At 39.2% G+C, this 22,265-nt stretch overlaps 1 protein-coding gene across 4 annotated transcripts in view; it reads right to left on the bottom strand.

Annotated features, from left to right (window-relative positions):
• The window catches only part of nup93 (nucleoporin 93), a 144,616-nt gene that overhangs the window by 89,082 nt on the left and 33,269 nt on the right, over positions 1-22,265 (bottom strand). For all 4 annotated transcript variants that reach the window (XM_069901362.1, XM_069901359.1, XM_069901360.1 and 1 more), the window contains 2 exons: positions 18,919-19,116; positions 15,774-15,891 (listed from right to left, as the gene is read on the bottom strand). In XM_069901362.1, the coding sequence (XP_069757463.1) occupies positions 15,774-15,891; positions 18,919-19,100 (300 nt within the window). In that variant the 5' untranslated portion in view covers positions 19,101-19,116. The remainder of the gene's footprint in view (positions 1-15,773; positions 15,892-18,918; positions 19,117-22,265) is intronic.

The following is a 22,265-nucleotide window of genomic DNA, read 5'->3' as shown; positions in this document are numbered from 1 at the left end:
GGAAGCCTTGACCTGAGTGCCTCCACTGTCTGGCAATGTTACTTCTCTTACGCTCTCATCCTTCCTGGTGGAATTGGAAAAGGGCTCCATGCAGCACATAAATAAGACTGAAAAGAGCAGGCAACCCTGCCAGACTCCAGTCTTGATGAAGAAGCTATCTATTTCCCTCTCATTGATTTGGATTGCGCAATGGATGTCCGTGTTGAGCAGCTTAATCCAATTCCAGATTCCCTCCCCAAAGGCCATTTTACAGAGCACGTTCACCATCTTCACATGCACTATCCTATCGAAAGCCCTCTCCTGGTCTTCGCTGACCAAACAGGTGTCCACTCCTCATGGTCCTGCATGTAGGTGATGGTATCTCTGAGCAGTGCGAGGTTGTAAAATATTTTCCTGCCTGGGAGTTTTACTTGACCCAAAGATCACAAGGTATAGGAGCTGAAGTTGGCCCATTGGCCCAAAGGAATGGATCAAGTCCGTCAGTTCCCCCAGGGTAATTGGTGGTCCAGACTCTCCCGTTAGCTGTCGACTAAGACCTCCATGATAGAGGACAGGAAGATTCATTCCATCTCTAGCCTTAATAAGATCATTTCAGTGTACCAGACTCACGGAGGGGCACTTTGTTTCTATCCAAGCAACAGCCAAATCATATGATAGACCACCACACTCATGCAAAACTACAATTCTAGACAAGATCAATTTGAGGAAAGCAAATACCTGTAGTAGTAAAATTATGCCTCAATATTTCTGCCACAGAACACAGTCAGTGTCAATATTTTAAATCTGCATAACTCTACCATTTGTCTTAATCTCTGTTCCAAACTGGCAGTATAAATCCTTAAATATGTCGACATACAGTCATCACTCACATACAAAACCACTCCACCTATCTATAATCAGAGGCTGAGATATTTAATGTCTTTGGAACTAACTGGATTTCATAAATTCCCTGCATATTTTTGCCTAGAAACTTTTGAAGGTGCAGGGAATTTATGTAATCCAGTCAAATTTTCATGCTGTACTGGTGTACTTGTATTTCACAATTATATCTTCCTGGCTCCATTTTTAAAATTTGGGATATCAAAGCAAATTACTATGACCAAAATACAGGGATAACGTTTCCTCGAGCTGGCAGAACTAGCAATGGTCAGTCTCAAGATGAGAGGTTGGCCATTGAGGAAGAAGGTACAAAGAAGCTTGATCATCCAGAATTTGTGGTCAGGACATTTTTTTTAAACATTAAACAAAGATTTTATTGAGTTAGTTCACCATAAAGAAAGTGATTGCTCCTCAATAAACTTAAATTGCCAGGCAAGAAAACCATTTTCAAAACCAAATGTAACCAAATAAAGATTAGCACACTCGATCAGACCATTTTTTTTTTGTATTTTCCCAATTGAAAATACATTCTAAATTATCACTTGAAATGCACTGTTTACAGGGAGAGAAATGGTAATAATGCTACATCTACAAATATAAACTCTTTGAAGCCTCTCCAAATAAATATCATGCACATTCTCTAAATTTAATCCAACTATTTTGCTATTTGCAAACCATCTGAACTTATGAAACAATATTTATTATTTATTTTTATATATGAATTCTTGTCCTGCATGTGCATTGCATGTATGCTATGTCTGGTTGTGTGTCTGCATGTTTTGCACCGAGGACTAGAGAACGCCGTTTCATCGGGTTATACTTCTACAATCAGATAACAATAAACTTGACATGATTTTGATGATGTCTTTTTATAATAATCCATCCTTTATAAAAAAGGATTCTGAAGTTACAATCGCCAGCAACTTTTATCTGCATCACATAAACATATCAAAAAATGTCATCAGGCACTGCAACAGGAGTATTATTTTGAATCCAAAACAAAAATAGTTTGTCAGAAAACAATTCTCAGGACATGGAGGCACTTTTAAGTACCATCTCAAGGAAAGGCAACACACAGGGTTGTTTCCACAGAAAAATGCAGGTCTTATACAGCAAAGGATATAACGGTCAATGATTGAATTTAGGGAATATGGACCAGGTGGGGAAATGCAGAATCCCCACAGGCTCATTGAAATGAAGGAAGTTAGAGACACTTTGGAGATATGGGAGAAAGTGAAATGACGAGTAAACACAGATTCATGGAATCAGAAATTTACACTTTGTTGGTACAATAGTACCTCAGTATCATTGTTTTGGGTGATTTCATCTACACTGAATAGAACAGAAGAGGCAAAGTGGCAACAAATTTGGAGGGAAGAGAGGGAAGGGAGAGGGCTTCACTACCTAACCTGAGGGAAGCAAGGCTTATAAAATTTTGCATAGTTAGAAATAGGTGGATTTGATTGTGGATTGAATTTGAAGTCTAAAACAAAGGTTCATTTTTTTTAAAATTACATATTTATTTTCTTTTTAAAATATTTAATGGTTTAATATATAAACTGACATACAAAATTCATTAAGATATATAACCAGTTTTTGCATATACATGTAAAGAAAATCTGAAAGAATAATGTAACAGCATTACCCAGTTGCCTATTCATATGAAAAACAAAACAATTAACATATTCGTAATGTACATAATTAAACCCATTTACCAAATTATTTGAGAAAAACTATATAAAAGAAAAAAAAAGTACATATTTCTAAGAATGTATTTTTTAAATACTAGATCAACTTTTAGGGAGTTTTTTTTTAAACTACAAAGTACCTGTTTGACTGCAATAGTAAGAAAGTTAGGCATATGTACATTGTACTAATGTGTATGACAACAATCTCATTATCATTATTATCAGCTTTGAAACACTTCACTTTGTTCTTTATGACTTCTCTGATCATAGAAGTCATCCTGTATCATTAAGCAGTGTCTCATCTTTCAGCTCAAGTGCCTTTTAGTTGTTATGGCAACAGTCATCAAATGGAGCAGATAACAAGGAGGGCAAATTTAATTTAGATTACAAGCAATATATTCTGGATGCTTATCCCTCTCAACAAGCCAAAAAACTATGTAAAACTACAAAGATAAAATTGAGTAAATACCTCACTAACAAACAAAATTACTTAGACAAGGAATGTAGAGATATGGCAATAATTGTATGTGGACTGTTCATGTCAGAAGACACATCCATATTTTAATCTACAGTATTCTGCAAAATAGAAGTCTAGTTTCACTATTTCAAACAACAATTGGTTTAAATTCCAACTAGTCCATTTATCCCAGACTATTACTCAAATTTGGTATCAATTAACCTGCCATCACAGAAAATAGAAAACAGCACAAAAAAAAACTTGGCAATGCTCTCACTTTAACGATGATTAATAATTCAGAGCTAAACTATGTTTTCCACATTCTTTGCTCCACAGGATGTTGCCAATTTAGGAATGTTGCATTTCGCTTGAGGCTGCAACCCTCAATTTGAACACTAATGATAGGAAAATCTTTCTTCTTGGTCAGTGCAATTCCTCTCCACCTCCCCCCCCCACCCCCCACCCATCCCATTTTCCCCCCAGTTCTGCAATTTCCTCTACTTACCAGCTTCATCGACTAAAGTTTCAAACCTACCTTATCCAGATTATCCACACATTCTCTTCAATGTCTCTTGGTATCTTTGTAAATGCTCTTAATGCTTCTCCCTATAATCTGGTGATAATAGCACTTCAGCCATTTAACAATTTCCACTTTTCCTTTTAAGCACTTTACACACCATTCTACATTCAATTCCTCTCTTGGGTATACACATTTCAATTTCACTTTCTCTTAGCTGAATGGTGCACCAACAACAACTTGGCACTCAATGTCACCAAAACTAAGGAGCTGATCATTGAATTCAGGAAGGGAAAGCCAGAGATATACAATCCAGTGATCATTAGGGAATCAGAGGTGGAGAGGGTAAGCAAATTTAAGTTCTTGGGAGTCACCATCTCAGAGGATATTTCCTGGACCCAATACACTAATGGCACAGTGAAGAAAGCACGTCAGCAACTCTACTTCCTCAAGAGTTTGCGTAGGTTTGGTATGTCATCAGAAACCCTGGCAAATTTCTACAGGTGTGTAGTGGAAACTGTGTTGACTGGCTACATCTCAATCTGGTGTGGGGTCACCAATACCCCTAAGCATAAAGCCCTTTAAAAGGTGGTGGATACAGCCCAGGACAACACAGTGCCCACTATTGAGAACATCTACAGGGAATGCTGCCGTCGGAGAGCAATAGCAATCATCAAGGATCCACACCACCCAGCACATGCTCTGTTTTCACTGCTGCCATCAGGAAAGAGGTATAGGTGCCATAATACTTGCACCAGCAGGTTCAGGAACAGCTGCTACCCTTCCACCATCAGACTCCAAAAACTCATTCAGGAACTCATTTATGGAATTTTACTGGTGCATTTTGTTGATTCTTTAATTATCTCTGTATTGCACAGTTTGTTTACATTCATTATCTGTTTACAGTTCTTTATATGTATATGCTGTGTACAGTTTTTTTTTTACACTACCAATAAATGGTAATTCCGCCTCACCCGCAGAGAAAAAGAATCTCAGGATTGTATGTGATGCCATATATGTACTCTGAAAATAAATTCAAAATCTCTGGTTTTAAATTATATCAATCTTTTTTCAGTTATGATAATGAATGTTTTACAAGATACTGCTACTTTATACATCAGATGATTTTAAATACGGCTGTTTTTATTTATTTAATGTAAAAAAATAAAATGTCTTCAAATGTACATTTATGGGAGGAGTCACGTGATGGAGTAGTGGCCGGTAGGAGAATACCAGCCTTCTCCAGAAAAGAAGGAAAAAAGTGAAGGAAAACCAAAGCCCCAGATACACAGAACACAACAAATAAAAGATAAAGGTGTGGAGAAAAGAAAGAAAATGGCACCCAAGGAAGAAAAACCAAAAACTGGAAAAAAAGGAAAGACACCGGAAGAGAAAGGAGAAGGCCTTACCTGCACAAAAAAGCAGAGACCCGCCGTGGAAAGAGGAGACCACTCCCCGAGGTTAGTGGAGACCCCATAGAGTCGTGACCTACTGACCGCGGGACTGCAAAAATGGCTCACTGAGCCAAACAGAGGTGCGCATCTGCGCACAACAAGGACAAGGAGATCACCGATGGGAAGGGGGACCAGCTGTGGAGTGAAACTACACAGCATGAACAGCTGAGAGATGCCCGACAGCAGGGCTCCCAGCTGGAAGAAAAAGAAAGCAACAGGAAAAGGAGGGATGAGAAAGAAAAACAGAAGCAGGAGGCCCAACAGATAAGCAGCCCAGAAGAAGAGGACCAACATCAAGAAACCACGAAAAAAAAATACCCAACAAACTGAGACACGCAGCTCAACAAGAAAGTCAGAAGAGACACAGATACAAGGAAGTACAAGACACAAACCCAAGAGCAGCAGTCGACGAAGAAGAAGAAGAAGAAGAAGACCACCAAGCTCTACACAGAGGAAAAGAAGGTAAAATGAATGGACAGTACATAGATAAAACAAAATTTTCAAGAACAAATGAAAGCATTAAAAGAATGGTTGACACTAGAATTTAGTGAAATGAAAAGTACAGAATAAAAAGTGAACAGAATAGAGCTGGTCATAACAGATGTAGGGAAAGGATTAGAAAATGTGGAAGAATGTGCAATGGCGGTAGAAATGGAAGTGAACGACTTAAAAAGAAAGAAAGTGACAAAAAAGTTAAAGAAACACAGGAGTTGTTAGCTCAGAAGATGGCTATAATGGAAAACTATAGTAGGCAAAACAATATAAAGATAGTTGGCCTAAAGGAAGATGAAGAAGGCAAAGATATGAAAGAATTTATAAAAGAATGGATCCCAAAAGTCCTGGGAATGCCAGAAATGCAGGAAGGAATGGAAATAGAAAGGGCACACAGAACATTAGCCCCGAAACCACAGTCACAACAAAAACCAAGATCTGTTTCAGTAACATTTCTGAGATACACGACAAAAGAAAATATATTGGAGAAGGCAATGAATAAAATTAGAGAAGACAAAAAAACCACTTGAGTACAAAGGTCAAAAAAAATTTTTCTATCCAGACATAAGTTTTGAGCTCCTAAAGAAGAGGAAGGAGTTTAACGCAGCAAAATCGATCCTATGGAAAAAAAGGTTATAAATTTATGTTAAGATATCCAGCGATGCTTAAAATAGTTATCCCGGGGGAGCAAAACAGACCGTTCTCGGATCCAGAGAAAACACGAGAATTTGCAGAATGCCTGCAAGACCAAGAGAGATGAAGAGATGTAACAAGAACGAAGAACGATGACAAACTACATATAAAGATGTAAAAATAATGTATAAGTAAGAACTAAAGGAGGGAAGAAAAGGGAAGTAAGGGAAAAGGGAGGAAAAAAGGAGGGGTAAAAAAAAGAAAAAGTAAAAGAGAAGAAAAGAGGGGGAGCTTTGTTTTAATGTGAAGATAAAAGTCTTTTCTGGAGGGGGTTGGGTGGGAGAGAATAACAGTCACTGCGAAATCAGTTGACATTTGCGAACGGGTTTGCAGTCCGAATGGAGAGGGGAGTTGTGGTTGCCTGGCAAGGGACAAAGGGGGGATACTTGGGGTTAAGGGAGTTTTAGATGTGGAAGTGGTTGAAGTATTTTATGTTTTAGACGTGTTGTCATACATTGCGTTCAAAAAAGGAAAACTGAGAAATGAAAATGGGGAAAAGGGGAAAGATGGTGGTGAGGAAGCAGAAATGAGATGTAAACAGAGTATGAGATGGCCATGTTGAACTATATGACTATAAATATTAACAGAATACATAATCAAATCAAAAGGAAGAGACTATTAAATTTACTGAAAAAAGAAAAAATAGATATTGCATTTGTACAGGAAACACATCTAACTGAAGTGGAACATAACAAATTAAAGAGAGACTGGGTAGGACACGTAACGGTAGCATCATATAATTCAAAAGCCAGAGGAGTAGCTATATTAATCAATAAAAATGTACCAATCAAAATAGAGGAGGAAATAATAGATCCAGCAGGGAGATATGTAAAATGATAAAGTGTCAGATATATTCAGAACTCTGGAATTTGGTCACTATATATGCACCTAATGAAGAGGATCAAAAGTTTATGCAAGATACTTTTTTTGAAATTGTAGATATGCAGGGGAATATATTGATAGGAGGGGACTTTAACCTTAATTTGGATTCAAAAATGTACATTTATGACTTGAAAACTTCACTTGAAACGTTAACCTAAAGTAGCCTTGAATTACTTAGTATATCATGTCAAAATTCTCCAGTTGCACATTATGTGAACTGTGAAAGTACAGGTTTAACAAACTGCATTCTGCATCTCCAGGATAAACATTTCATATCAAAGCACCGAGTTGCAGGGTGTATTTGAAGCAAAAATAGTTTAATATCAAATAATTTGATACCTAAACATTTGCGGTCACACTTGTCTCAGGAACTTATTTCAAGAGTGATCAAGAAGTGCTTTGCTTCAGAGAACAAAAACATTATAAACAAGATTTTTTTGAGACACAAAGTTTAGAAATATCTGTGGCAAGGAAACTGATGTAAACCTCTGCACAATACATATTCCACTCAAAGTATTAGAGCATGTAAAAATAGATAATGGGGGAGAGCAGATCTTTACTCTGTCCACCATATACTATTTAAAGTCTATTTTCAGAACAATGATGCAATGTGATTTTGGAGGTGTGTTATGCAAAGAGCACCCATGATATTTCTAAGCAAACCTGTAAGTATTTGTTTCCTCATTATTGAGAAATTGTTGAGAATGCCCACAGTACAATAGCAATGAATTTGGAAGTATAATTTTCAATTGTTAATCTCCCTTGACTTTGTATATGAAGAGAAAAGATCAAGGGCATCCTTCAGATCAAATTGCACTGGAAAATGGAGAGGGACTAAGTTAGGAAGTAATGGATATACAAGGTGAGGAAAGAGACAACAGAAGGGGCAGAGGAAAGGAGAAATGCAATTTCAGTTGGAAGTCATCTATTAATAATGCAGAAAGCTTTGCACTGGGAATTGCCAGAAAGTAGTGAGGGTGTGATGCGAAATGTGGAGGAAGAAAGGACTGGGGTAGTAATAATGATCACATTCCGAAATGTGAGAGGAAAGATGGGGTGGGTGAATGCAAATGCTGCTCTGAGAGGGTAAACAGGGAAGAGAAACTGCCAGTTTGACATGTGTGGATACATTTTTGGTGGTGTGAAATAGGTATAAAATAACTATTGACAGAGCCCACCACACAGAATGAGTTGTTAATGTAGATTGAATTTAATTCCTATTCTTAACTGTCCTTGATCTCTTTTTCTTAATTGCTTCAGCCTACAGGCTGTAAATACTCTCAATGGTATCAAATAGGTCATTCCACTAAATTAAACCCAGTGTTGATGACAGAATGCTGATTTACTTCCAACTGCTTGTAATACTTGAAAGGGAACTTGCTATCACACACCCATGGTTCTCAGTCTTCCAGGTGTCCTCTAATTTGGAAGGTGCTGACTGAGCATTGGGGGGATTTGCTTCTAGCTGGCCCACACACTAGAGGCAGGATATGCAGGTAGGGGAAATGAGTAAATGTTGGAAGACATTTCGAGATGGCAAGGTTAGCTTGTGCTTAATAATGTTGAATTTTTGAAATTGTTGGAGATGCATTCCTCGATCAACTCAGAGTATCCATCACACTGCTAACTTGTTCTTACTTTGTAGAAAATAGACTCTGGATTCTGAAAGCAAGGCACTCACCATATAATATCTAGCATCTGACCTGCTCTTGTAGTCACAACATTTATGTGACTGGTTCGACTAAGTTTCCAGTCAATGGTGAATGTCAAGAAGAAACAGACTTCTGTTTCCTGGCACTTGCATGGTGCAAATGTCACATCGGTCTCTGTCTAAATTTTTGAGAAACTCAGGCTGCAGGGGCTCGAATCTTGAGTAGACAAAGAATTGCTGAAGGAATTACTGAATTTCTCTAGCAATTCTTCATATGCCTGAATATTGTTCAGATCAATGTCCAATATGTGTTGAGAAGATTTAATTGAATTGAACATGACAGTGAAAATTCTTCTTTCTTTATGACATAGGTGTGCCAGATGGCGAACACGTAAATAGATACTATTAGTTGAAATTCCAGACTCCTTGTTTTCTTCAAGCACAACATATGCTGATCACTGTCCCATTTACTTATCTGTATGAGCAAAATCATTCTTTGAGTAATTGTTTGGTTCTCTGGGTGCTGCTAATATGAAAAGTCAAACATGCACTTGAACCTGAATAAAACTGGAAACAAAATATTGTTTTATCAAACAAATTTCAAGGCATCATGTCAAACACAAGCAGGCAAACCTCAGCTGATAAATAAAGGATCATGGACTCAGCCATAAACAAGTCCTTTTGCCCACCAACTCCACACTGACCATCAAAATTACATTAACCCCATTTTACTGTCCTCACATTCCCATCAACTCCAGCTAAATTCAACCACCCATCTACACACTGGGACCAATATACACTCGCAATTAACCTTCAATCTGAGTGCCCATGGATCACGAGGAAACCAAAGCACTTAGGGAATCCTGAGCAATCACAGGAAAAATGTGTAGATTCCATACAGACCACCCTGGAGATCAAGATTAGAGAAAAGACTTGGGTTATTAAATAAACTGGGATAAAAGTGAAATTATGCCACTTACAGGTGGAGACTATAGTCGATGTCAAAGAAATATTCAATTTAAATGGCCGCCAAATGGGATAAAATATTTAGGGATCAAAACAAATAATAATTTACAGAATTTATATAAATTATCTCCCTTTGCTTAAAAAGGTTGAAGAGGCCTGGAACAGATGGTTGGCTCTGCCAATAATACCAGATGACAGAGTCAATTGTGCAAAATGACCATGTTTCCATGAGTACAATATGTCTTTCAGTGCCAATATCAGTGCCTCAGTTTTTTTTTCAGGAATTTCTAAACAGGGGGTACACAAGTCTAGACAAAGATGGGAATCAGACTTGTATACAAGTATTGGTGATTAAAACTGGTCCAAAATATGCCAGGACAAATATAACAAATGTAAGATAAAGATTGATGCAATATAACCTTTTGCACCAGATACATCTCATACCACAAATCAGATATTTCAGATTAATGTTTCAGGTGTAGTGAGGTGATAGGAACCTTTTTATATTTTGTGCATGTTCCAAGAAAAGACCCTTTTGAATAGATCTGGGGAAACTTTTAGAGAAAATTACAGGTATCCAATTTCCATAGAACCCAGAATTATTTTAAACTGGGGAATATTTCACTCATAAGACTGAAAATGAGATTGTACCAACATCAAACAATACATTTGTTCAGATAACATTGGCAGTGGTCAGGAAATGTATAGCAGTTACTTGGAAGTAACTGCAGAAGAATCAGAAGGCTGGTATGATTATGTGGAGAGATTTGATATGTCTGTCTTGCCCATAATAACTGATACACAGGCTTTCAGAAGAAAACAAGCCCTGTTTCAAAGCGAAGTGGGAAGCAAAACATAAGCAAAACATACAAATTAGTGAAATCCCTTTTGGCACTTGCAAGACCGAGTGCTCAGTCTTATGAAGATTTGTGTGCTGTGGTAGGAGAACACCTGAAATAAATCTAAATTTATTAAAATTGCATTGTCAATAGCCAGGAAATGTGCAGTGGTAACATGGAAATCCGATTCCCTACTTCACATTGATCATTGGAACATGGAGGTGCAAAGTTGTATTCCCCTTGAGAAGATTACTTATAGTCTTAGGAATAGATATAGTATGTTCATCAAAATTTGGCAACCTTATTTAGATTACATAAATGCCCAGATCATATAATTTTGATATTTGTCAATTAGTATACTCCTTATTAGAAATGTAATACTTTTAAAATGATGCGACTCTGAGATGTTGAACCTTACTCCTATTGCTTTTTCTTTTCTATTTTCTTTTGTTTTATCCTTTCATTGCCATCTGCCCCCTTTTCTTACAAATCTGGGGAGTGGGCACTGGGAGAAAAGGGACTCTCCTTTCCTTTTTGTTGAATGCTATGAATGTTTCTCTACGATTTTATATTCAATGTATTATTGTTATTATATTAATTGAGTCCTATATTCTGTATTTTCTTAAAACTTACATAAAATATTCAAACAAAAGAGAACACCTATCACTTAAACCAGTAGTAATTACAGAAAAATACAAATTTTATTCCAGAAAACAAAAAGCAGGTGAAACTGTAAGCAAATATTTGGCTGAATTGCATAGACTATTGGAAAGTTGTAATTTTGGAGAGTTCCTGAATGAAGCATTAAGGGACAAATTAGTCATGGGTTTGGCTGACCGCAACGCCCAGCAACGATTGCTGAGTAAGAAAGAATTAGACATCAAGTCTGCTTAAGTTTCGAGATGGCCAGCCAAAACATGGATATCATACAAGGAGAGTCGCAGGTAGTGGGAAATTAAACCGATGGAAAAGCTTCCCCTGTGTCCAAATAAATGTTATTTCAAGAAAGCCAGGTGTCAACTATGTGACAAGGAGGAACACATGAGAGCCAAATGCCCAAGAAAAACAAGGGCAGGGAAGGAGAAAAATCAGAAACACAAATACAAAATACAGCCGTCCAAAATGAAAAACATGGGGGAAAAGGATGAAAGCCTGAGCAGTGAAACTAATGACTCTGAGGAAGACAAGGCAATGGAAGTAATGTAATGGATAAGAAATCATAAAATTATATCCAAGTTAAAAATCAACAATGAACCACTTCAGATGGGTTGGTCACAGGAGCATCTGTATCTCTTATGCCAATAAATTTGAAAACATGACCATTACCCCATCTTACCATGAAACAGACCGACGTGGTGTTGAAAACAGTCACGGGGAGAAAGTCACGGTGCTTGGAAAATGTAAAGAGACTTCGAATAGAAGGGACAGGCATCGAAAGGATTACCCCTCTACATCGTGAACACAAAGGGGTCAGTGTTGTTTGGAAGAAACTAGCTGTCGCACATCCAACTAGATTGGATGGAAATTGGGTCAGTAATGAAGGTGTATATGGAGGAGGAGCCCAAATCGAAGCTAGACCAAGTGCTTAAGAAGCATCAAACAATTTTTGGAAAAGGCCTAGGGAGAATCCAAGGAGTCCAGGCTGAATTACAATTGAAACCTGTTGTTGAACCCAAGTTCTATAAATCAAGGACAGTACCTTTTGCAACAAAAGAAAAAAAATTGAATCAGAATTTAACAGATTGGAAAATGAAGGAATCATCGAACCACTTCAATATTGATTGGGCAGCATCCATCGTGTCAGTGCAAAAACCCAATGGGAAAATCTGAATTTGTGGTGATTACAAAGCTACCGTTAATCAAGCTCTGCAAATACCTGAACATCCCAAGCCCAGAAAGGAAGAATTGTTTCAACCCCTGGATGGGGGAAAAAAAGTTCACAAAATAGCATTTATCACAGGAGTATCAGCAAATCAAATAAGGCATCAAAAAAGTATGTGGCAATCAGTACTAACTTGGGATTGTTCACTTACACGAGAATGCCATTTGGAATATCAGCAGCTCCTGGAATTTTTCAAGCACTTATGGACAAATTATTACATGGAATAAATGTTGGATGCTACCTTGATAACATCATTATTACGTCTACACCAAGTAAATGTCCGTTTACGCCAAAAAAAAGTTTATTTGTGGTACCCTCAGTAACATATCTGGATTTTACAATTAATAGTGGAGTATGAATGGATATAGCTGGTACCAAAGAATCCGCAGAGCGCCCAACCCATCAAATAGAGCAGAATTACAATAATTCCTTCGTTTGTTTAACGATTATTAGAAACACATTCCAAACATGTCAATGCTGTGCAACCCACTGAACAAATTGTCAACAAAAGATCAGAAATGGTCCTGGAATAAAGAAACAAGTAATGAGTTCAATCATTTGAAAGAACTGCTGACCTCAACTGATAACATTCGCATCCTATGGATTACCTATGGATTACCTATGGAACTCGTCTCTGATAATTGACTACAATTTGTGTCAGAGGCTTTCAAAGTGTTCCTACATAATAACAATATATAACACATCCTGTCATAACCCTACCACCCAAGCATGAATGGGAAAACTGAACATTTCATACAAATGTTTAAAAAAGCCATGAAAACTAAGAAATCACTAAATATATCATGGAATCACAAAATCACGGATTTTGTATCCCTGTATAGGAACACGCTGCACTCCACGACAAAACGGACACTGGTGGAATTGATTTTTGGGCATGACTTAAGCACCAGCTCTCTACAATGCACTCAAACATCAGCCTTTGTATCAAGCAATCCATGTCCAATCAGATCCCTGAAAGTAGGGGGAGCAAGTGGAGGTACAGGATTACTGGGACAATAAAGAGATATGGATAAGAGGCATGATTCTTAAAAAGCTGAGTCCTTCCTTGTTCATATTCTGTGCTGGTGAGAACTAAAATATGATAGTGACACATTCACCAGTTGAGGGTGGTAAATAATCTGGTGTCCGTGTCCAATATGGACGATCTCCAAGACTGTCCATTTTGGGCCATTCCAATGACATTCCGACGTAACATCAAAGGAGGTGCCAGTCTCAGCATCAACGGCTCAGTAGAGCATTGCAGACCAAATTCTGAACGGGGCTCACCATCCCTGCAATAGGCCGAGGAGGAGGTATTTCACGAAAAGGCCAAGAGTCCTGAGATGTCACAAAGTCTTCCCTCGCCAGGAAGATCAAAGGGAAAAACATCCTCCAGAAAGTCTGAAGAACTATGTACAGTGACTGGGCATGTTATAATTACATTGTTGTGTGAGACAGCAGTTAATTAGTATGTGTACTCTTTAGTTACTGTATGCTTCCAGCTAATGTGCCGGTTAAACAACATTTATTTTGGAGTGGGGGGGGGAGGGAAAAGAGTGTTGTGGATACACAGGCACCTGCAAAGAATGTCATAGCGCATATACATTGTGTGCTGCAGGGAACCATTTTAGTTTTACAATAAAGAATGCACTACGTCTCCGCATGCAAGTATATTTCTAAGCCTAGAATACACAACAGGTTCAACCACATGAGTACTTCAGGTGCAAGAGCAAGAGTGTGAGGAAATATTCCACTTGCCTAACCAGTCCTCTGCTGAAGACATTCAGTACCATCCTGCTTCATTCAGACTCAATCCCCGATCAAGCCAATGCTTCTCACTCCTGACACTTCACAGCTGCAGTGTACACCACTCCAAGGTATAGTACAACTCTTCCCCCTCCCCCCATGTACTTCCCAAACCTCAAGTCTGACACTTACAAGGAAAGCAGAAGCATGAGAACAATATTAGATGTATTTTCCCCTCCAGATCATACAGCATTCCTTCATTGTTGCTGAACCTAAATATTAGAACACTCTACCCAAGAGCACTAACAATCTTTGGGAGAATGGTCGCTGCTGAAAAAGATAGCTTGCCTCCACTTTGAGACCAATAAATGCAAATATTGCCAGCAATACAGTAGAAGCCCAAAATTCTGGATGCCAGAAATCCAGACCACTCGAAAATATGGACTTTTTGTAAACCCTCAAACTTTATAAATTTAGTGGGCTTTTGTGTGTGCGCATGCATAAGTGCCGGATGCACAGCTGCATTTTTATTTCTTTGGCTTGGCTTCGCGGACGAAGATTTATGGAGGGGGTAAATGTCCACGTCAGCTGCAGGCTCGATTGTGGCTGACAAGTCCGATGTGGGACAGGCAGACACGGTTGCAGCAGTTGCAGGGGAAAATTGGTTGGTTGGGGTTGGGTGTTGGGTTTTTCCTCTTTTGTCAGTGAGGTGGGCTCAGCGGTCTTCTTCAAAGGAGGTTGCTGCCCGCCGAACTGTGAGGCGCCAAGATGCACGGTTTGAGGCGATATCAGCCCACTGGCAGTGGTCAATGTGGCAGGCACCAAGAGATTTCTTTAGGCAGTCCTTGTACCTCTTCTTTGGTGCACCTCTGTTGCGGTGGCCAGTGGAGAGCTCGCCATATAACACGATCTTGGGAAGGCGATGGTCCTCCATTCTGGGAGACCCACCCAGCGCAGCTGGATCTTCAGCAGCGTGGACTCGATGCTGTCGGCCACTGCCATCTCGAGTACTTCGACGTTAGGGATGAAGTCGCTCCAATGAATGTTGAGGATGGAGCGGAGACAACGCTGGTGGAAGCGTTCTAGGAGCCGTAGGTGATGCCGGTAGAGGACCCATGATTCGGAGCCGAACAGGAGTGTGGGTTTGACAACGGCTCTGTATACGCTTATCTTTGTGAGGTTTTTCAGTTGGTTGTTTTTCCAGACTCTTGTGTAGTCTTCCAAAGGCGCTATTTGCCTTGGCGAGTCTGTTGTCTATCTCGTTGTCGATCCTTGCATCTGAGGAAATGGTATCAAAATTTACCTGTTCATCTTGATTTCTCCTTAAATTTGAATTTTGAAAGTACTCCCCAAGTAGTCCAGATTTTCAGACTTCTACTGTACCTTAGAATCCTGAGGCTACCCAAAACTGTGAATTATTCTCAAGGTAATGCTTAGACCACTGAAATCAATAAATCAGATATCCTTCCAATGCTGATAATCAGACCCAATATGGAATAGCTTTTTAAAAAATATGGCCAATGGCAAAATATATAAACTGTCCTGAAAAAAATTCAAATGAATTCTCCAAGCATTTAAAATAATTGAGTCAGAACTGAAGCCAATGGATCAGCTGATATCCACTTACCTGTATATCAGTGTCCTTGACTGGCTCAAGAGGTTCAAAGGTTGTAGCTGCACTCAGACTTTCCAGTCGTTGAGAGATGTGAGATATGTCCAGCCCTTTCGTCCCAAGCAGAATAGAACTATTTAATAAGGGGAGAGGGGACAAAAAAGTCATTATTCAGAACCTCCTCAACAATTACTTTTGCTTTTTTTTTTGATAACAGACCCAGGTTTGCGGATTGACAATTAAAATCTAACAAATTTATCTTTTAGCTCGAACAATGGTTCAACCTTTTTCTTTCCACTCACATACCACTTTAAGTAATCCCTACGCCATTTGGTGCTCTGTGATTAGTAAGGGATTGCTTAAGGTGGGATGTGAGTGGGAAGGGAAGGTTGAGAATCACTGCTCTAGACCCAATTGCTACTGAAATATTTTGCTTGAGAACAATTGTCATTGGCTCATTTCCTTTGGAGTTATGAAATGGTGCACATAACGAGTCAATGAGGTACGATTAAAACAGTGGTTTTCAAACTTTTTCTTTCCACCCACATACCACCTTAAGCAATCCCTTACTAATCACAGAGCACCTATGGCATAGGGAATACTTGAAAGTGGGATGTGAGTGGAAAGGAAAAGGTCAAGACCATTGAGTTAGAAAATTATTTTTAACCATTAAACATACATAGAAATAAAGAAAGCAAACAACTGAGTATACACTCAAAACAGAAGGAAAAGAATGGCAGTTCTACCATAACACATTGTGAAGAATGTCAACACTGTCATTTTGACCACATGCACAATAGAAGCTAAATAAAGGCATTTCTCATTTACTCTGAGGGACAAACATGAAAGAGCACTGACTGCATCTTAGGCAATGGATGTACCCTTGATGTTTCAAAATAAAAATGCATCAGTAACCTTCAACTTAGAAAAGATGCACATGTAATTAACCCATTGATTAATAATACATTTAAAATTGAAACCTGGCATTTAGCTATTTGGTTAATAGAGTTATACAGATGGAACAAAGTTCAAGTACAGATTTATGGGCAGAGTGCATACATGACATCACATCCAATCATGAGATTCTATTTCTTGTGGCCCAGGCAGAATTTCTACTTATCGGTAGTGCAAGCACTGAACTCAAGAAATGTATACGAGAACTATAAACAAAAAGTGCAAAGAAAACTGTAGGATACAGAATATAAATACTCAATAATAAATAATATGGAAAGTAATGAGTTCTGATGAGTCTGTTGTTGAGGAGTTTGATGGTGGAGGGAGAGCAGCTATTCCTTATCCTGGTGGTGCAAATCTGGTGGAACCTTGACCTCTTTTCTAATGGCAGCAGTGAGAACAGAGCAAGTCCTGGGTGGTGTGGATCTTTGAATACTGCTGTTCTCCAATGGCAATGTCCTATGTAGATTTTCTCAATGGTTTTGGAGGGGTTGCTGATCAGAGGTATTGGTGCCCTCACACCAGGCCATGATGCAGCCAATCAGCACACTTTCCACTGCACATCTGTAGAATCTCCCAAGGTTTCTGATGTCATAAAGTCAAACTGATACTGATGGAGATTGTGGAGGAGATGTTCTTATCAATCCTCACTGATTGCGGTCTGGAGGTGAGGAAATCCAGGATCCAATTATATAATGGGCTGCTGAGGCCCACATCTTGGAGTTTGCTGATCAGTTTTGAGGGGATGATGGTGTTGAATGCCAAACTCTAGTCAATAAAGAGCATCCAATGCATGCGTCTTAGCTGCCCAGGTGTTCTTGGGCTTTGTGTCGAGCCAGTGAGCTGGCATCCGCTGTAGACCTGTTGCTGAGGTTTGGCCTTTGGCCTGACTCATCTTAAAGAGCAGAAAGACTAGCCTAGATATTTCACTGAAATTAACAAGCATCATTCAATCTTCAACCTTCTCCTCACTGCACAAAATTCAACAAAAGCATTCAATTAGCATTGAGACTTCATCAATTTCAAGGCAAATGACACTTTAGCCAGAAATAATGAATTACTCATATAATGTTTCAAAAGCTGTCCTCAACATCAGCTGACTAACAGTTTCACAGGAAATGTGGTAAATTGGAGCAGCAAGTTTGCAGATGACTCTAAGCTTAGAGGCATTGTGGACAGCGAAGGCGGCTTTCAAAGCTTGCAAAGGGATCTGAACCAGTTGGAAAAGTGGGCTGAAAGATGGCAGATGGAATTTAATGCAGACGAGTAAGAGGTGTTGCATTTTGGAAAGACAAGCCAAGAAAGGACATACAATGTAAATGGTAGGGCACTGAGGAGCATGGTAGAACGGGGATCTGGGAAAAGATACAGAATTCCTTGAAAGTGGTGTCACAGGTGGATAGGGTTGTAAAGAGAGTTTTTAGCAGATTGGCCTTCATAATTCAAAGTATTAAGTATAAGAGTTAGGATGTTATAATAAAGTTGTATAAGAAATTGGGAAGGCCAAATTTGGAACACTCTGTCATGTAACGACAGCAAAGATATCACTAAGATAGAAAGACTGCAGAGAGATTTACTAGGATGTTGCCCAGACTTCAGGAACGGAGTTAAAAGGAACGGTTAAATAGGTTAGGACTTTATTCCCTGGACCACGACAAATAGGGAGAGACTTGATAGAAGTATTTAGAAGAATGAGGGGATAGACAGAGTAAATGTAGATGGGCTTTTTCCCACTGAGGGTTGGTGAGATATAATCCAGAGGAAATGGGTTAAGAGTGAAAGGGGAAAAGTTTAGGGGGAACTTCTTCACACAGAGAGGGTGGGAGTGTGGAACGAGCTGTCAGCTGAAGTGGTAAATGCAGGTTCAATTTTAATATTTAAGAAGAATTTGGACAGGTACATGTATGGGAGGGCTATGGACTTGGTGCAGGTCAGTGGAACTAATAAAAAATGGTCTGGCACAGACTAGAAGGGCCAAAGAGGTTTGTTTCTGTGCTGTAATATTCTATGGTTCTAAATCTACACATCATATTTTATGTGGTCATGCTACTGAAGGCAAGAGTTGAGACTGTTGGTTCAATTTGTCAGGAATAAATAGGGCCAATGGATGATTTTGCACTAATATCATTGTATAAGCAAAGTGATATCTGGTAAAGAAGTTCAGTTAAGCATGATATTCTAAATAAAGCATTGCCCTTAAACTCACGCTTTGACATCTGCTGTCTCCTGTGACGTGCGAGTCAAGGTCCTGGATCGCAAAACCTCCCCTGCCTGTTGAATCTCCTGCAGATTTCTTTCAACATGTGGAAGCTCGGACACTCCTTCAGTTTCTGCTGCAAGCTGTTCAGCTTGCTGCAACAGCTCTCCAAATCCCTCCACATCCATCATAAATATTTCACAAGGTCTACAGAAAGAAAACAAAATTAGACCTTCCACATTGCAACTTCCACACGCAAGTTTACATTTACAATTTTCACACAGGAAAATAGAGAATTAAAAAAACCTGCTTAAAGAAAATGTGTCAAGAAAATCGAATGGAGGCAGTAGATGGCCATTGAAGGGCCATGTCCAGTGTTAGCTGCTGAAACTTTCAGTAGTGCTCCAAGATCTTGGCTGCATCTGATAGGGTAAAGTGGAAAGTGTCTTGTTCAGGACCAAGGATTGATCCGGGCACTTTAAATTTAGACAGAGCATGATAACAGGCCATTCCGGTCCACAAGCCCATGCCGCCCAATGAACCTATAAACCCAGGTACATTTCGAACCATTGGAGGAAACCGGAGCCCCTGGAGAAAATCCACGCAGACACAGAGAGAACATAAAAGTCCTTGCAGGCAGCACAGGATTCGAACTTCAGTCCTGATCTACGGCGCTGTAACAGCATTGTGCAGACCATGCCTCCCTTAGGCAGGTAAGAAGTCTACATCTTTGGGCTAAGAATTCTGTCTTGATATTTCACATCAAGTCAATTTTCAATTGACTAAAGCTGAAAAAAAAATAGGAAATAAATTTCCAGATCACTGTGACACAGGAATATTTGATACAAATATGAAAAAAAATTATACCAATTCAAATCCTTAAAACTATGTTCTGATGGTACAATGTAAAGCAACATTAGGAGATAATTTTGTAGCCAGGTCTCATCCATGCTCGCACTATGAATCATTCCATAATCTGTCCATGTCTTATTTTACTGCATCCATAAATGGTGATTTTACAGTATTGCTCTTTACAGGATTTCAGACTCCAGCGATATGGCCTAAACATTGGCAGGGACATTGCCATCCTAATAGGGAAAGCTTAGACAGCCAGTCAAGCCGGCAAGCCATTGACAAATCTGGGAATGATATTTAATTTTTTTTAATGTTGCTTATTTTTTAAACAGATAAATGTGAAATAATTAATTAAAATGTAAAATTTGTCAAAAAGAATATAACTCATTAAAATGTTATAAATAATCCAAAATGATAAACTAAACTAACATTTTAAATATTGAAAATTTAATTCTCCACACCCCACAACCCTCATTGAAATCAATGGAATGATGGATCCAAAACCAGAAATGGGTGCTGGAGAAGTCCAGCGCATTAGATTTCACCACTGCTTCCACATCAAATCTAACGAGAGCAAACAGGCTAACTTTGCGTTCCAAATTCAGGATTTCTGTGCATGAACTTCCAAGCATAAAAACCATTTAAATCACTTAATTTAACTCGATGAATGGCAGCAATTACAGTGAAGTACGAGTTGGGAGCCTTTATTATCAAGGGCCACTTCTCTCTACTGATGCTGCCTGCTAAATTCCTCAATTCTTTACTCAATATTTTAGTAGATTGGAATCAACATCAACCTCCTTGTCAATTCAAGCATCAAGCTTATTACTGTTGCTCTTTGTATAATGAAATGGATGAAAGAAGGGATTAATGCAGCCCCTCCCCTTCTCACTCTTTCGCCATCCCTCTGACTCCTTTCCTGCACCTCCCCACTACTCCCCCCTCCATTTGGAGAGTTATTACCACCCCCATCACTTTCCAGCTTTTTTTCCCCCTCTTCTGTGCACCCACCCTTATCCACCTGTTGGCCTGTGCTCCTTCTCCTGCCCTTCTTCCCTCTTCCCCCCTACCTTTTTTATTCAGAAGCCTATCTGCTTTTTGCTTAGGACAAAGGGCTCAGGCCCTAAATATTGGTTATATGTCCTTGCTTCTATTAATGCTGCGTAACCTGCTGAGTTTTTCCAGCAGTTTTATTAAACCATAATAACAGCATATGCAGACATTCTTGTTCAACTCTAAAAACAGATGTAGACAAATTTTGTCTCAACCATGAGCGCAATATATTTTCAAATCATTAGCTTATGTCTTTGGCAACGCTCCACGTGGTAGGCTAGGTCACAAGATCAGATCATGTGTGATCCAAGGCCAATTGGATATAGAATTAGATTCATAGATGTGTCAGAAAAAGTGGTATTGGCGAGTTGTTATTCAGGTTGGAGCCTGTGAAATTGAGACATGATGTAACAACTGTACAAGATGTTGGTAATATCGCACTTGGAGTATTATGCATAGTTTTTGTCACCCAAGATGTAGGAAATGTAGGTGAGATAAGGCAAATAGCCGTAGGCTTTTCTCTTGGATGAACCGTCTGAAACTAAAGATCAGAGTTAAGATGAGAGAGGAATGATTTGCTCCGAGTTAGGATGAGAGAGGAATGATTTGCTCCGAGTTAGGATGAGAGAGGAATGATTTGCTCCGAGTTAGGATGAGAGAGGAATGATTTGCTCCGAGTTAGGATGAGAGAGGAATGATTTGCTCCGAGTTAGGATGAGAGAGGAATGATTTGCTCCGAGTTAGGATGAGAGAGGAATGATTTGCTCCGAGTTAGGATGAGAGAGGAATGATTTGCTCCGAGTTAGGATGAGAGAGGAATGATTTGCTCCGAGTTAGGATGAGAGAGGAATGATTTGCTCCGAGTTAGGATGAGAGAGGAATGATTTGCTCCGAGTTAGGATGAGAGAGGAATGATTTGCTCCGAGTTAGGATGAGAGAGGAATGATTTGCTCCGAGTTAGGATGAGAGAGGAATGATTTGCTCCGAGTTAGGATGAGAGAGGAATGATTTGCTCCGAGTTAGGATGAGAGAGGAATGATTTGCTCCGAGTTAGGATGAGAGAGGAATGATTTGCTCCGAGTTAGGATGAGAGAGGAATGATTTGCTCCGAGTTAGGATGAGAGAGGAATGATTTGCTCCGAGTTAGGATGAGAGAGGAATGATTTGCTCCGAGTTAGGATGAGAGAGGAATGATTTGCTCCGAGTTAGGATGAGAGAGGAATGATTTGCTCCGAGTTAGGATGAGAGAGGAATGATTTGCTCCGAGTTAGGATGAGAGAGGAATGATTTGCTCCGAGTTAGGATGAGAGAGGAATGATTTGCTCCGAGTTAGGATGAGAGAGGAATGATTTGCTCCGAGTTAGGATGAGAGAGGAATGATTTGCTCCGAGTTAGGATGAGAGAGGAATGATTTGCTCCGAGTTAGGATGAGAGAGGAATGATTTGCT

This window comes from Narcine bancroftii, chromosome 10 (genome assembly GCF_036971445.1).
Source record: "Narcine bancroftii isolate sNarBan1 chromosome 10, sNarBan1.hap1, whole genome shotgun sequence".
Classification (NCBI taxonomy): Eukaryota; Metazoa; Chordata; class Chondrichthyes; order Torpediniformes; family Narcinidae; genus Narcine; species Narcine bancroftii.
This window is presented reverse-complemented; position numbering and strand designations above follow the sequence as displayed.